This window comes from Littorina saxatilis, linkage group LG1 (genome assembly GCF_037325665.1).
Source record: "Littorina saxatilis isolate snail1 linkage group LG1, US_GU_Lsax_2.0, whole genome shotgun sequence".
Taxonomy (NCBI): Eukaryota; Metazoa; Mollusca; class Gastropoda; order Littorinimorpha; family Littorinidae; genus Littorina; species Littorina saxatilis.
The window spans coordinates 52,513,442-52,527,859 of record NC_090245.1 but is presented as its reverse complement, the minus strand read 5'-3'; the positions used below and the strand labels follow the sequence as shown (position 1 = coordinate 52,527,859).

General features: G+C 42.0%; 2 protein-coding genes across 2 annotated transcripts in view; both read left to right on the top strand.

The window, feature by feature from the left end:
• Window positions 1-12,092, top strand: part of LOC138973727 (ras-specific guanine nucleotide-releasing factor 2-like) — a gene marked incomplete at its 3' end in the record, with an annotated part of 293,414 nt that extends 281,322 nt beyond the window's left edge. The window contains 8 exon segments of the mRNA XM_070346460.1: window positions 511-690; window positions 3,126-3,223; window positions 4,074-4,158; window positions 4,587-4,784; window positions 5,971-6,050; window positions 6,842-6,959; window positions 7,860-7,928; window positions 8,328-12,092. Of these exon segments, the coding sequence (XP_070202561.1) occupies window positions 511-690; window positions 3,126-3,223; window positions 4,074-4,158; window positions 4,587-4,784; window positions 5,971-6,050; window positions 6,842-6,959; window positions 7,860-7,928; window positions 8,328-8,444 (945 nt within the window).
• Window positions 12,093-14,329: 2,237 nt separating this feature from the next.
• Window positions 14,330-14,418, top strand: part of LOC138978369 (ras-specific guanine nucleotide-releasing factor 2-like) — a 5,077-nt gene continuing 4,988 nt past the window's right edge. Inside the window, exon 1 of the mRNA XM_070351126.1 lies at window positions 14,330-14,352. Within this exon, the coding sequence (XP_070207227.1) occupies window positions 14,330-14,352 (23 nt within the window). The remainder of the gene's footprint in view (window positions 14,353-14,418) is intronic.

The window sequence follows — 14,418 nt, the reverse complement described above, 5'->3', positions numbered from 1 at the left end:
TCTCTCTCTCTCTCTCTCTCTCTCCTCTCCTCTCTCTCTCTCTCTCTCTCTCTCTCTCTCTCTCTCTCTCTCTCTCTCTCTCTCCGAGAAAATAGATTAGCCTGAATCCATTTTAGCTCATATAAGTCTCACAGTTTAATACAAGGTTGTATTTTTTTTTTGCAATTGTATTATATTTTTTTTACAGATTTAGATTCATGTCTCATTGTATTTTATGGGTACTGTTCATTTTTCTGAAACAATCAAATAATGGAACTTGTTTGTTTCACTTTTTAATTGTGTCAGTTTGGTTGTTGTTGTTGTTGTTGTTGTTGTTGTTGTTGTTAGATTTAGTCAGTACATTATTATTGATCATAATGATTGGCTACTTAACTGTGTTTGTGTGATACTTGACTTTAAACAAGCCAAACATATCGGGTAATTTCTAAAAATGACATTTTAATTGAGATCATTATTACTTTGCTGTCTGTAGACTAAGAAAGATACTTATCACATGATTTCTCGGTTCAGGATTTTGAGTCAGACCCAGTACTGCGAGCACAAGTGACGGACCTGCTGGAAGAGATGGTGTGTAACACCAGTTTGCTGCCAGCGGAACACAAAGCCGCCGCCTCCATCCTGCGCACAATCTCACGTGATAGCACGCCAGAAAAACCTGTTGACCTGGAGAAACTGCTTGTTCCGGCACAGGTAAGAACGTTCTGGTGATGGAGCTCTCTCTCGTCAAGTGGTACAGTGGAACCCCCCTTTTGAGATCCCCAATTTAATAAAAATGATAATATAATAATGAACACTTATTAATTGCGCGCTCCTTCTCACCAGAGCTCACGGCGATGTACAATAGCAACAGCGTGCATAAACACACACACACACACACACACACACACACACACACACTAAACTACTGTTTGTGGATAACAATACTATAAAGACTATCCTTAAAAACTCTCACCTAAAACATACATTTATAGATAAACATCTGAGAGCCTGTTTTCTCAGACTTTCTGTTCATAGCCTCTGTTATTTTACGCCCATTTTAAGACTCTCACATTTTTAAGACTTCATTTTTTCAGATTTGTGGAGGTCTTAAAAGGGGGGGTTGCACTGTAGCAGTAATGCAAGGCGCTCCTAATGAGAAAAATAAACATGCCACAGTGGAACCTGCCCTAACAACCACCTCTTGAATAGGAACACATGTCCACCAAGACCACCCAAAAGGATCCCTGACAAGTTTGTCTTCCCGTAATGATGCCCCTTTCCGTAATGATCACCTGTCTCTAAGGACCCCTTTTGCAGGGCCTAGCATTGTAAGCCGTTCGGCGTACTTTACGCCGAAATAACATCTCCAGTACGCGGAACTCGATTTGGTGTACGCCGAAATGCAAAAACCTGTTATTCCCAAACGGTAAACCCAAACAGTCCCAGCTTTCGTTTTGTGCGCCGTTCGGTTCAATTCTCAATCGGTTTGACAGTTTGCTTGAGCACGCACTTCCTCTGGCATCGCGCGAGCATGCTTTGTGCCGGTGTTTTGTGGCTCTAGACTTGAAATAATGTCTCGAAGCGACATTGTTAAACGTGGTCAGCCATTCAGTGACAAAGAATCCAGGTATTCCTGGAAGTGGGAATGGCATTTTTAGGCCAAATAACACAAGATTGTCAGTTTTCTTGTTTTTTGTCTGTGTTTTGCTTGTTGGTGAAGGCATAATTTAGTTGCTCAATCTTCTTTGGGGGAGGTCATTTTAGGTAAAAAATCTAAAAAAATCTTCAAATTCGGGGGGCTTTGCCCCCAGACCCCCGCCTTTGTAAGCTGAACTCGCTTTTTCCAATGCGAGGCCCTGCTTTTGGCTGGTTCCTTGAGCGGTCATTCCAGAAGGGTTCAACTGTATCAGGAACATTGCTTTGTTGTTCCTTGGTCTGCAAATTTGACTGAAGTATGCCAGTAGTGCTGCAGCAATTGCTCCTATCTACATGTACTGTATGACAGGCCTTAAAGAGTGGTGGAGGATAACAGACATTGGTTCATTCAATGCTGCTTAGTATATTAGATGCCATGCAGAGTTTGCATTAATCCGCATTGCTCTCCCTTATTTCTGTCTATGTTTAGAGTGCTTAACACCTTCAGCCCTGACTGCAGTGCAGATTCAGCAGCCTCTCCAGCCTGGAGGGTTTTGGCACTGCAGTGCAATCTGATGGGTGCTTCACTTAAAGCGCTTCTAACTCTGCAACTAATAGTTGTAGACACATACAATTTTGTGTGTTGTATGATAAGTGCATGTTCTTACCTGTTGAGTAGCAGTCAGTACCTTCTGAACTGTGTAAAGTTCAAAGAAATCCTTCTTCCAAGTCACAAACACAACACCAAAAAGTATGTAAACACACCACTCTGTCACAGTTGTTCCAACAAGTCACAGGATGTTTCTGTCTCACATTTGCATCGAATCCCTCGCACAGGTCTTGTGCACTCAAATCACCACTTGTTTCACTCGATTGAGACGAAGAAACATCGCATTCGGCATCATAATCAGTGTCATCGTCGAGGAAAATCTCGTCAAGAACCTGCCTCAACGAGTAGCGGCGTTGGTTGCTCATATTTCGCAGGAAAAATGCTCAAAAAACACTCAATCGGACGATTTTCGTTCGCCAAATTGCTCCAAACAAAGCAGAAGGAAGTGGGAACAGATTTACCTCCCTTGCTCGTGACCTGTCTTTTATTTTTAGATCAGAAACAAGGCCAGAGAAGATGCGTGTCGCCGCCCGACAGTTTGTCGGGCACAGGCGCTGAAAGCTGCTAAGGAGCGCCCGACAAACTGTCGGGCGCAGGGCTGAAAGAGTTAAACTCCTTTTTTTTCTGGACAATAAAAGTTGCTCGTTCATTCAACGGTTCTTAGTGTCTTGGATGCCACGGCTGAGGTGCTCAAAATGAAACTGGGTCACACGGAAATGGGTGACAAGCATTCCTGAAATCACAAATTCAACCAATCCATCCCCATGACTGCGTATTGCTTTGTGCACCTCAGCCCTGGAGACTGGTTCCGCATCGAACCTCTTTCTTCCTTCTAGGTGCTTTCTCCCCGTTGTTATTTGATGTGATGGAGATGCAATAACAACAGTCCTGTGTGTTTCAGATTCCCTCCAAGGATAGCTTTGACACGCTGTCGGCACTGGATATAGCGGAGCAGCTCACCTATCTGGACCACCAGATCTTCATCGCGATACGCAGCGAGTCAGTCCCCTTTCCGCATGCACCATTTTTGACTGAATTACCTGAGTTGGAATAGCAAAGCAACTAGATTTGCTCAGAATGACAAAATCACAGCACCTCATTTTACACAAACATATTCGCACTTACATGGATGTACAAATACACACTCACACACACACACACACACACACACACACACACACACACACACACACACACACACACACACACACACACACACACACACACACACACACACACACACACAGAGGTACACAATTACATACACATCAACAAGCAAAGGAAAGAGAGCGCAAGACAGAGAGAGAGAAGCTTTAGTGCCTTTCTTTGAGTCACAGAACATACTGACTCACACAGAGGCACACAATTACATACACATTAACAAGTGCAGGGCCGGACTAGGCTAAGAGGAGGGGGGGGGTACCGGTGGTGGTCCAGGGGGAAGTTCCCCCTGGCGGGGTCAAGGGGCAAAGCCCCTTTGCATGAAACGGCATAAAATAAACAATAATAAAAAAAAATCAAATAAGTGAGGTACATGCATGTTTAGGCTGGGGGGGTGGGGGGTTGCGCAACCCCCATAACCCCCCCCCCCCCCCCCCCCGGTAGTCCGGCCCTAAAGTGAAGGAGAGAGAATGCCAGAGAGTGAGAGAAAGAGAGAAGCTTTTGTGGCTTTATTTGAGTCACAGAACATACTGACACGTTTGTGAATAAAATGAAAAAAAATAAAATAAAAATCTGCCACTGATCACAAAGGAGAGAAGAGTGAGGGAAAAGATGATGGAGACAATAACTCACATGCTTTGTTGTGATTGCTGGTAACTAATGACTTTGCTATGGGTGTGTTGTGCAGAGAGCTGTTGAGCCAGGCATGGATGAAACCAGACAAGTCACACAAGGCTCCCCATGTTCTGCTGGTCAGCAAGAGATTCAACGAGGTACTTCACTGTCTTTATACTCTCCGCAGTTATACGTGTCTGATACTGTTATGCTGAAGTGATGTGTATGCGCCTGTACACATACAAACACACTCACACATACAGACACACATACTTACACACACATTCGATGATTGAATGTCTGCCTGAAAATAAAAGGAATGCATGCATTAGTAGGCGTATGTAATTGCTTGCACACACACACATATGCATGCATACACTCGCTCTAATACACATACATTCATAAACTCACGCAACTCTCTTCTCCCTCTCTCATGATTTAGAGTAGTCATTCTCCAGGGCTTGCTTGTATGCTTATGCCACAGCCCTCGTAAATAAACTTTTACCTTTATCTTAACTTCATCTTATCTCCTTCTTTTTCTCACTTTTTCACCTGTCATCATTAACATCACCATTAACATTTGCAGGTGAGCCGCCTGGTGGTCTCAGAGATCGTGGGTCGCAGCAACATGGCTGACAGGGTGGCCTGCATCGAGAAGTGGGCCGCTATCGCAGACATCTGCCGCTGTATGCACAACTACAATGGAGTTCTGCAGATCTGTGCTGCCTTTGTCAACAGCTCTGTGTACAGACTGAAGAAAACCTGGGAAAAACTCTCCAAGCAGGTACAGTGAAACCTATTACAGTAGAGCCTCCCTTTAAAAAAAAAAAAAAGTAGGGAGCGCCGTACTATATGGCAATGGCAGCTAGCTCTACCCAATGAGAAAGCAGCACAAATTTCCATGAGGGTAACCTCGCAGGACTAAATAAAATCGTATCCTTGTCCTAATCCTTAAGACCCCCCAATTTAAGACTCCGCCCTTTCAAGACCTTCATTGTTCAGATTCTCTGTCCATAACCAATTTAAGACTCCCTCCTTTTTATGACCTCATTTTCTCAGATTTTTGGATGTCTTGTTTGTTTGTTTGTTTGTTGTTCATGGGCTGAAACTCCCACGGCTTTTACGTGTATGACCGTTTTTACCCCGCCATTTAGGCAGCCATACGCCGCTTTCGGAGGAAGCATGCTGGGTATTTTCGTGTTTCTATAACCCACCGAACTCTGACATGGATTACAGGATCTTTTTCGTGCGCACTTGGTCTTGTGCTTGCGTGTACACACGGGGGGTGTTCGGACACCGAGGAGAGTCTGCACACAAAGTTGACTCTGAGAAATAAATCTCTCGCCGAACGTGGGGACGAACTCACGCTGACAGCGGCCAACTGGATACATATCCAGCGCGCTACCGACTGAGCTACATCCCCGCCCTTTGGATGTCTTAGAATGGGGGTTCCACTGTACAGCTATAGTGGGCTAAACACCAAAACGTATTTCTAACCACCAAATTAATTTGCGCACGTCTGTAATAATAGAGCACCAGAGTGGGACATGAACAACAACACAAGCTAATTGATTCAGTATTAGGTCATTTGAACCAGTACAGAAAACCTGACTTTAAATTAAAGATTTTATTTTTCCCTTGTTAACACTAAAAACAATGATAGAAGCCCATTATGATTTTTTTTTTTGTGAATTAAAAAAAAAAATCACAAGGGTCAAGCAGTTAATTCACATACAGAGTTAGTTCTATGTCCAAGGGAGATCATTTTCATGTGTGGTGTTATGGACACATGCTCTCTCGTGTGTGTGTGAGTGTGTGTGTGTGTGTGTGTGTGTGTGTCTGTGTTATACCGTTTGTTTCTGATGTATTCTTCAGTTCAGCTGAATGTACTCTTACTTGACGTTCTTCGTTCTGCACACAGTCCTATTTTGATTGATTGGATTTTGATTCCAAATGCCCTCTGCTTGCAGACAAAGCAGATGATAGAACGTCTTCAGACCTTGGTGTCATCAGAGGGACGTTTCAAGAATATGAGGGATGCACTACACAGGTTTGTATGCTTTGTTTCAGTAATAAATACCAGAACATCTAGTATGCTCCTTAATAATGGCAGCTAGTGTCTTGTTTTATCATTCTTTTTTTCTTTTTTTCCTTTTTTGCGTGCTTACTGCTTTGACCTGATGGGCATTTATGTACGCTTTTACGCATTTGTGTGAATGTGTCCCTTCATGCCTCTCAATGTTTGCCAGTGCTTGAAAGTCTAAAAATGCCACTGATCTTGTGGATTGTAAATTGGTTAGATGAACATATTGACCTCTGATATTTTCTCCCAAGTCTGTCCTTTTATTCAAACACTTCAAAACTGAATGACCTTCAGGATTATATATTGTAGCATTACTATTTACTTATATCGCATTATTGTAACAGTATATTGTGGCAAAGAAAGTACTTCTACATGTAGACAATATTTCTTTCAATATCTCAACCACATGTTTGTTTGAAGTTGAACCCAAATGAATGCATTCATAGCTCGTTTTGCTGTCCAAGCCTGAATTAACAACTGATCACAAAGACATTGACCCATATTGTGTGTGTCTTTCTACATTCTTTTCAACCCAACCCCACTTCACTTTGTGAAACAGGCATGCACTGGGGTCGAACTGTTCATCTAGCTGTTTGTTTGTGTGTGTGTGTGTGTGTGTGTGTGTGTGTGTGTGTGTGTGTGTGTGTGTGTGTGTGTGTGTGTGTGTGTGTGTGTGTGTGTGTGTGTGTGGGTTTTCTTCACCTGCAATCATTGAAGTCTTAAAAGCAAACCAATGATTCATATCCTTCCATTCTCAGGTGTGACCCTCCCTGCATTCCCTACCTGGGCATGTACCTGACAGACCTGTCCTTCATCGAAGAAGGCACCCCCAACTTCACAGAGGAAAAACTCGTGAACTTCTCTAAGATGCGGATGGTGAGTCCATGCCTTTTGAAGAAGTCCATGCCTTAATTTGAGTAGAAATTTTCCTACAAACGCTTACATTTTTTGTTGCATGTTCATAAATGGTCTGTGCTCAAGGAAAACCTAGGATGCTGAATGATTTGATTTCTATGTTTAATTTGATAGGCCAACAAAAAAAACAAGAAAAAGGAATTTATAGCCAAAGGGAAATGCATGAATGTGCAAGATATATTTGCTAAATTATTTCAGCTTTATTTGTGTTTCCTGTTCATTGCCTTGAAGTTTATTGACTATATTTTCCCTTTCTTCAGTCAAACCATACCATTGTTGTTTGTTGAAAGTTTACCTGTACCATACTTTCATGCAGGACTATAGGCGCAACTTTTTTCCTCAACTTGAACCCCTGTGCCCTATTGACCGGTATCACCTTGTGTATGACTAAAGAAGAGTACACATGGACCCACATCGCTATACAAAGAAACATAACACGCCCTCTCTTGTGATATATGCATGTTTCTGCTGCCATCACACTGGCAGAGTTTCCTCTCAGACATCAAACGAGTCGGTCTCATAGGTAAAACTCAGTCATTGACCCAGGGTAAGGTCAGTGTCTGTAAACTAGGGCAGGCAGCTGGTATCAGCTGGAAAGTATAGATTATTGACCCGAGGTCACAAGCCAACCCATGTATTACAATGCACCTGCCTCCGATCTTACGTACCACACATGTGGAGCAAAATATTTCCATTATGTATTCTTCCTTTGATATTCAGCCAATACACTGGAAGCCCCTATTGTGTGGATTATTCTCATTTTTACCTCAGAAGTAGGGGTTGCACCCTTTATAACGAAGCGCCTTATAGTCCCAAAAATGGGGTAATCCAATTACTGATCATTCTTTTTCTGCCTTTCAGATTTCCCATGTTATTAGGGAAATCCGCCTTTTCCAACAGACATCATACAAAATTGAACACCACCCAAGAGTAAGTAAACCTGTACAGGAATTGAGTGGCTCAGAATTTACTGCTTGTAACTTAATTGCTTGAAACAAAATAACAGGTACAACAAAAATTAAATACAGATATGAAAACTCATTTTGAACTTTGTATTATGATGAAAGGTTCTTTTGGCATCACGAGTATATGAGAAACTACTGCTGTGCCATGAAACAGCCTAGGATTTCAGAAAAGAAATGTTATGTCATTTTCTAGCTTCTTTTTAGCGAGCCTGCATTGTATTCTAATGGCATAAGTGAAGCTGTGGACTGTGTCAAACTGAACCTGACCATATAACCTTTTTGAGGTGGTTTAAACAAGTGTTTATTCAAGAATTTCAAATAACAATACCGCATACACATGTATAAAGTAAGATTTGTTTTTCAGGTGACAAATTACTTGCTGGACCCCACACGGTTGTACGATGAAGAGCAGACCTACAAGGCATCGCTTGAGATTGAACCCAAGCTGTCCCGCCTGTCCATGGCCACCAACCCGTCATGAGGGCTGCAGCACCCACAGGACAGCGTTGGACAACCGCGGACATGCGTACAGGACGTCCCAAGCTCCAGCAGATCTCTTATTCTCACCTTCACACTTGTTCAGGCAACCGCGGTGTCGTCATGTGTGGTGTTCCTGTCACACCGACACCACCGAATCTTGAACCTGTGATATCATGCGGTGATGATGTTCTTACACCAACTTTGGACCAGGATGCATAACACACACTGTGGAGTATTGTTGTCATATAAAAAAAATTAAAAAACACCAGTCCGAGGTCTGTCGTTGCTATTGTGGTGTTATAGTGTCCGTAAGACACCGGTCCAAGGGCTTTGTGGCTGTATTAGTGTTGTGAAGACACCAGTCTAGGACCAGAGTGGCAGTGTGTAGTATTATTATCAGGGCGCAGGTCCAGTATGTGTGTTGCAGTGTTAATGGAATTCGTGAAGTACCAAGGATCTGTGCGAGTGTATGTACGACCAAGGTCTGCAGCGCTGTACGAGTTTTGGCATTACCTCGACAAGGCTCGGTGATCTGTTACGGTGGTTTGTCTGACGGCACAATTTGTGACAGTTTCTGAAGTGCTATTCCTACACCATGAAGATGTATGTTAGAGATATGTCTCACACTCTACCACTGTTGCAATATCATTGTTTGTGTGACATGTGTTAAGCCTGGGATCTAACTACAGGTGGGTCTATGTGTTAGGCACACACAAGCTTAAAAGCGTTGTCTCTGGCACAACGTGGCAATGATTCTGGACAGTGGTGGACCTTGACACAAGATGCGCCTGGTTTTCAGTGTTCTGGTTACGTATGTCTGCCCCTGGCTCACAATAGTGTAAACAACGTCATGTGAGAATGGGGTGACATCCACAATAGTCATGAGCTAGTTTATATAGCATAATTTATGTCGGGATACGGTCACCATAAACTCGGTGTGTAATTTTAGTGCTGTTCAAAGTCTATGATCTATCTACACAGGCACAGTTTTTAAGATTTCTCACACTGTTAGAGTGGGATCTTTGGTGCCAGAAAGTGATTTACCTAGTGTGAAGGATCTATGACAGTATGTGAACGGACCTTGTTTTAGTGAAACCAGACCTGGATCTGTAGTTGAATCATAACAGGGTCCCTAACAACATTACAATGGAATCCACAAAACAAAAAAATAAAACCAGAATTCTGTGAAACAGGTCTCCTTTAACCCAAGGCAGAATGCAGTCTGTTAAACTGTTAAAAATGCAATCTGATACACCAATTGTCTGAATGGAATGTAATATACACTGACTAAATGGAATCTGCAGTACATTTGTCAGAAGGGAAAGGACAACTCTGCAAAAGCTGGATGTTTGAATTGGAGCTTTATTACCCCAGTTGTTGCTAACATACACAAACACCACCTAACACTGCCACAGTCAATGACTGACAGATTTGTAAAGGCATGCTCTGCACTGCAAGCCTGGTGTTTGTGAAACAGGACTTGAATTTGTCCCCTCCCCTTCATTTTCCTCTTGATTACACCACTTTCTGTGTCCTGCCGTCTTTTGTCCTGCTACATTACCAACAGAAACAACCTGCATCATTTTTGGGGGGGAAGTATACTTCTGTGTAGAGCAGAAGCAGGCCACTGTGTTACTTGTTAGAGCGGCAGTGAGTGTCAAACTCCCACGTCACTGCAATGACTACAGATATGTGATAGGTGTTGTAACGTAGTTGGCTCATGTGCAGCACGTTCGTTTCATGTGTAAGCCATTTGGGATTATTTTTCCAGGGGAGGAGTTTATGTGGTTGCACTTGAATTATGTACAGTTGCAACTGTCATGTGATCATTTGTACATGGCATCCTGCCCCTGGCGTGACCGACTTGATGATGCATATCCGTGATTGTTCTTATTCCGATGTTTCATTTCAGACTCGTGTACAAAGCTCATAACCAGTGTCATTCACCCAAACCAGTTCCTGTCCAGTAAGATGTGTATGAAATGAAGGAGATTGTATGCTGTGGTCCACTTGTTATTGTGATTGTGATAGCATACACCAACATCACTGAATTTCTCTCGGTAATTTCTACTGTCTCTTTTTTCTCTCCTGTGGATTTGTGAAGATACGTAGAGTGTGTGAGTTGTGCTGTACCTAAATCATTCCATGTTGGGCGAGACAAGGGACTGCTATGTGAGACGACGTACAGGATGCCTGGCAAAGAGTGGGTTAGGCATGTTACCAATCGTGTGTTTTGCCATTGTGTTGAGGATTGTATGCTAGTTCTTCCAGGAGTTGTTCTTCTTGATACACGTACCAGCCACCACAACAGCTGTTTTAAAGGTGTTTTAGGTGGCTCGATCTTCTGCATTGACTTTTGGGTTATCAAAAACAAACCACAACTTCGTAGTTTATGATTGTTCAGGTTTACACTTGCACGTATCAAATTCCTTTATACACGTTACACCAAATTAACTCCTGCTAAACCTTTCTTTGATGTACATGTATTGCTTTTCAGATTTAAAAACAATTTCTTTGAAAGGATACTTTTGCAGACTGACAGGTCCATGGTTTTCATCTCGTCTGCATGTTTCTTTGAAGATTATGTCAATATTATAACTTTAGATATTTGTTTGTTTGTTTGTTTGTTTTCAGTTCTTTGCAGCAAAACTGTTCAATATAATTGTAAGACAATCTACTCAGCACAGCTTTCTGTGCCTCAGATACCATGAAATGTTTTAGATCAATATTTTACCAAATAAAAGACATTAATTTTCAGCAGTAAAAGAGCCATGTCTCAAGCAAGAGAAAGACTCTGTGAAATAAACAGAGTGCTGCTGATCGCGTCTAAGCAAACAGTGAACCCGAGCAAATAGTTATACAAATTTGATAACATACATGAAGTACTGATGTGGTAAACATTGCTGTCAAAGGTGCAAGAAAATCTTCACTCCTTCATTCACACTCTTCCTGCTTTGCTGGGTCACAGGAAGCCAATTAACAAAGCATCATTGAGGTACTGTGCTAAAGGGTATTGCATAATGACACCAAATTTACTGGTTATGATCATTTCTGCCCCACCCCCCCTCCCCTGTCTCTCTCTCTCCCACTCTCAAAACAGCAAATTTGATGTTGCAAGGTTTGTTTTGACCACGAACAATATTAACTGTCAATAGGCAGCCTCTTAGAGAAAAGGTCAAAAACCAAGTGACTTAAAAACTTTGCTACAATCCCTGATGTCTGCAGAACTTAAATATGTACTGCCTGTACAGAAATATTTTGCCTGGGAATTAGATATTCAGCTGAACTAAAATCTGAGTTACCAGATTAGTAAACACTGTTCAGAGTTTGTAAATTGCTCTGCAAAATTCTGGGATGTTGCTGTGACTTGTTCCCGGCTAGCCGTGATGTCCATCACAAACACAGCTGTTGCTGCGATCTTGCCACAACTAGGTTGCAGCAACCCTCGATGCTGGCGACAACTTTGCAGCTAGTGGCGAATACCCGCCACTTGCTGCAGCGATCTGTTTAGATTGCAGCAAGGCTGCCACCTCACTGTGACTTTTCTTTTCTGCAAAGGTGTATTCGACGAGATCACTGTTGGCGTTTGTGGGCACTCATGAGTGTGTATTTAACTGAGGTTTCTTTTGCTGAGTGCGAATACAAGATGACACACTGCACTTTGTCAGGCAGGAGGGTATTAAGAGAGATATTATAGGCGCCAAGCACTCTACCATGTTGTTCTCACAGTCACATCATCTTCAACCAGCGTAGCTCTTCATAACCCTTCATTCATCAGTCTCTGTGCAGACATCTTCATGATCCTTCAATGCCCATTCTCTTGGTGGACTCGTTCACATTCTGATGTTATCATGACTTGTTCTTTGTGTTTGAGATAGCCAACGACTCGGTGCTACTTTTCTAAAACGGGTTGACTGGATTTAGCGTTCAGTTGCTGGATCAGTGTAAAGTACAACACAAAGCACACTGGTTGTAGAGTTGTTTGAACCTTGTGTGCCGCATGTCAAATATTACAATTATTCCCTTGGATGTACATGTTCTTATTGACTTTCCCTAATTACACTTTGTCATTGCTTTGTGTTCAACCTTTTTGAAGAATGGGGACAGGATGTCAGGCAGTGTCTGTATGGTCTTCAGCATTTTTTAAGTTGTAGTGATGCTGATTGTAACGGGGAAAGGAGAATTGGTTAACAAAGACCTTCTTTTTTTTTTTTAAATGTATCAGATGCTTTTGCACGTGCATACTCTCGAGCAGATGCAACACAAAAATGTTTGCCCAACAACCATAACAAAAACAAAAATTACAAAGAAAAACAAATTGCCTACAAGTGAACATGTTCGTATGATTGACAGTGTTATATATACACCAAGAAAGAACGATTGGTATGACCCATTAAGTCACTGGTATCAGTCAATTATAATGAATAATGATGACTTTTGATGTTGATTATCAGTGAGGAGGGAAAAGGTGTGAGAACATCAACTGTGGTATCAAAATTAAAATTGTACTTAACTGACAGAGGAGCTGAATTAATTTCTCTAAATTTGAAATAAACTATTTGTTAAATTTACTAACCTGACTGCGGTAGAGATGGGAAGAGTCTCAACTTGATTCATTCTTTTGCAGTGAAGAGAAAGTTCCTTTTTAATCTTCCTTATATGGTGAATTCAGTAACTATATCAGCATCAGAGTTTATTATATGTTACATTTCAAGGTAACTGAGGGCGGGTTGATATACTTAATAATGTTGTTACCATACTGTTGCAGTTCCTCTTTTTACCTTGTGTTTTAGATATACAATATCTAGAAACACACCAAAGTTCTATTCAATACTTTACAACAGTCGTGCTTCAAATCACTTCGTAAAACACTGATGATTTAGATTGATGAAAATTTTATTGGTTAGGTAATATTCCCGGATTCTTTAACAAACTATTTCTATTTTTGGATCTAACGAATTCGAGCTCATAACTAATTATTCTTGCATTGACAGTCTGGTTTATATCGAACTGAACTTATCTCAAATAGGCAGGTTAGTTACAAAGTCCGAATGTCCTGATGGAAAGACTGGATTCACATGATGACAGTAGCAGTGACGAACTTGATGAAGATCACTTGGTGATGATGATAATAAGTAGACGAGCTCCTCTTGCTCCTCGCTGGCGGAACACACTGGTGGCGTAGCTTGACGGCTCACCCTTATTCCAGCGGATCCTAGACGCTCGAACCCCTGGATCAAAGGTAATACTTGTTATTAACAACGGTATCCTATGATCAAGGTTACTTTTGACTTCTTGCCCCTTCTTCATGTCGGGCGGTTCACAGACAAACCAAGCATGGTTACTGAATAAAATACTATATGCCGCACTAACTTGCAGCATGTACATTTATGATTATCTTCATTAAACATTCTAAAACAAAATATATGCGATATAGATGTGTGTGTGTATAATAGCTGTTCCTTGATGGACGCTCGATATTATAACGACACCTTACCTTCTTGATGCTCCGTTTGAGTAGGACTAAAGAACACTCCTTACTTGATGGACACTTCATTTACGGAATAGCTTACCTCTTGATGCTCCTTTCCGGACACGACTATACGAGTCTGTGCGGCTGCGGATTACATCTCATGGCCTTGGGATGGCAGCTCGGATGCCGGCGGCTTTCCAACGGTGGTTACAACAGGATTCTTGTTTCGACTTGCTTTACGGCTTGCTTTACGGCTCGCGCAAATCTTCTTTCCATTTCTGGCATTGTCCTGTGTCTTGTTTCCCACTTATAGCCTATTCAGAACCCGGCAAATAGAGCGACGGTAATGGCTCTAGTTCTGTTCCATTAGCGGTTCAGTTGCCTTCTCTCCAATGACTGTTTGCATTCCCACAATGCAGCTCCATGACGCGTGCAGGTTACGTAAATTCTCATACTAATGACGCAGTAATGACGTCGATTCAACATATAGATTCTCATACTA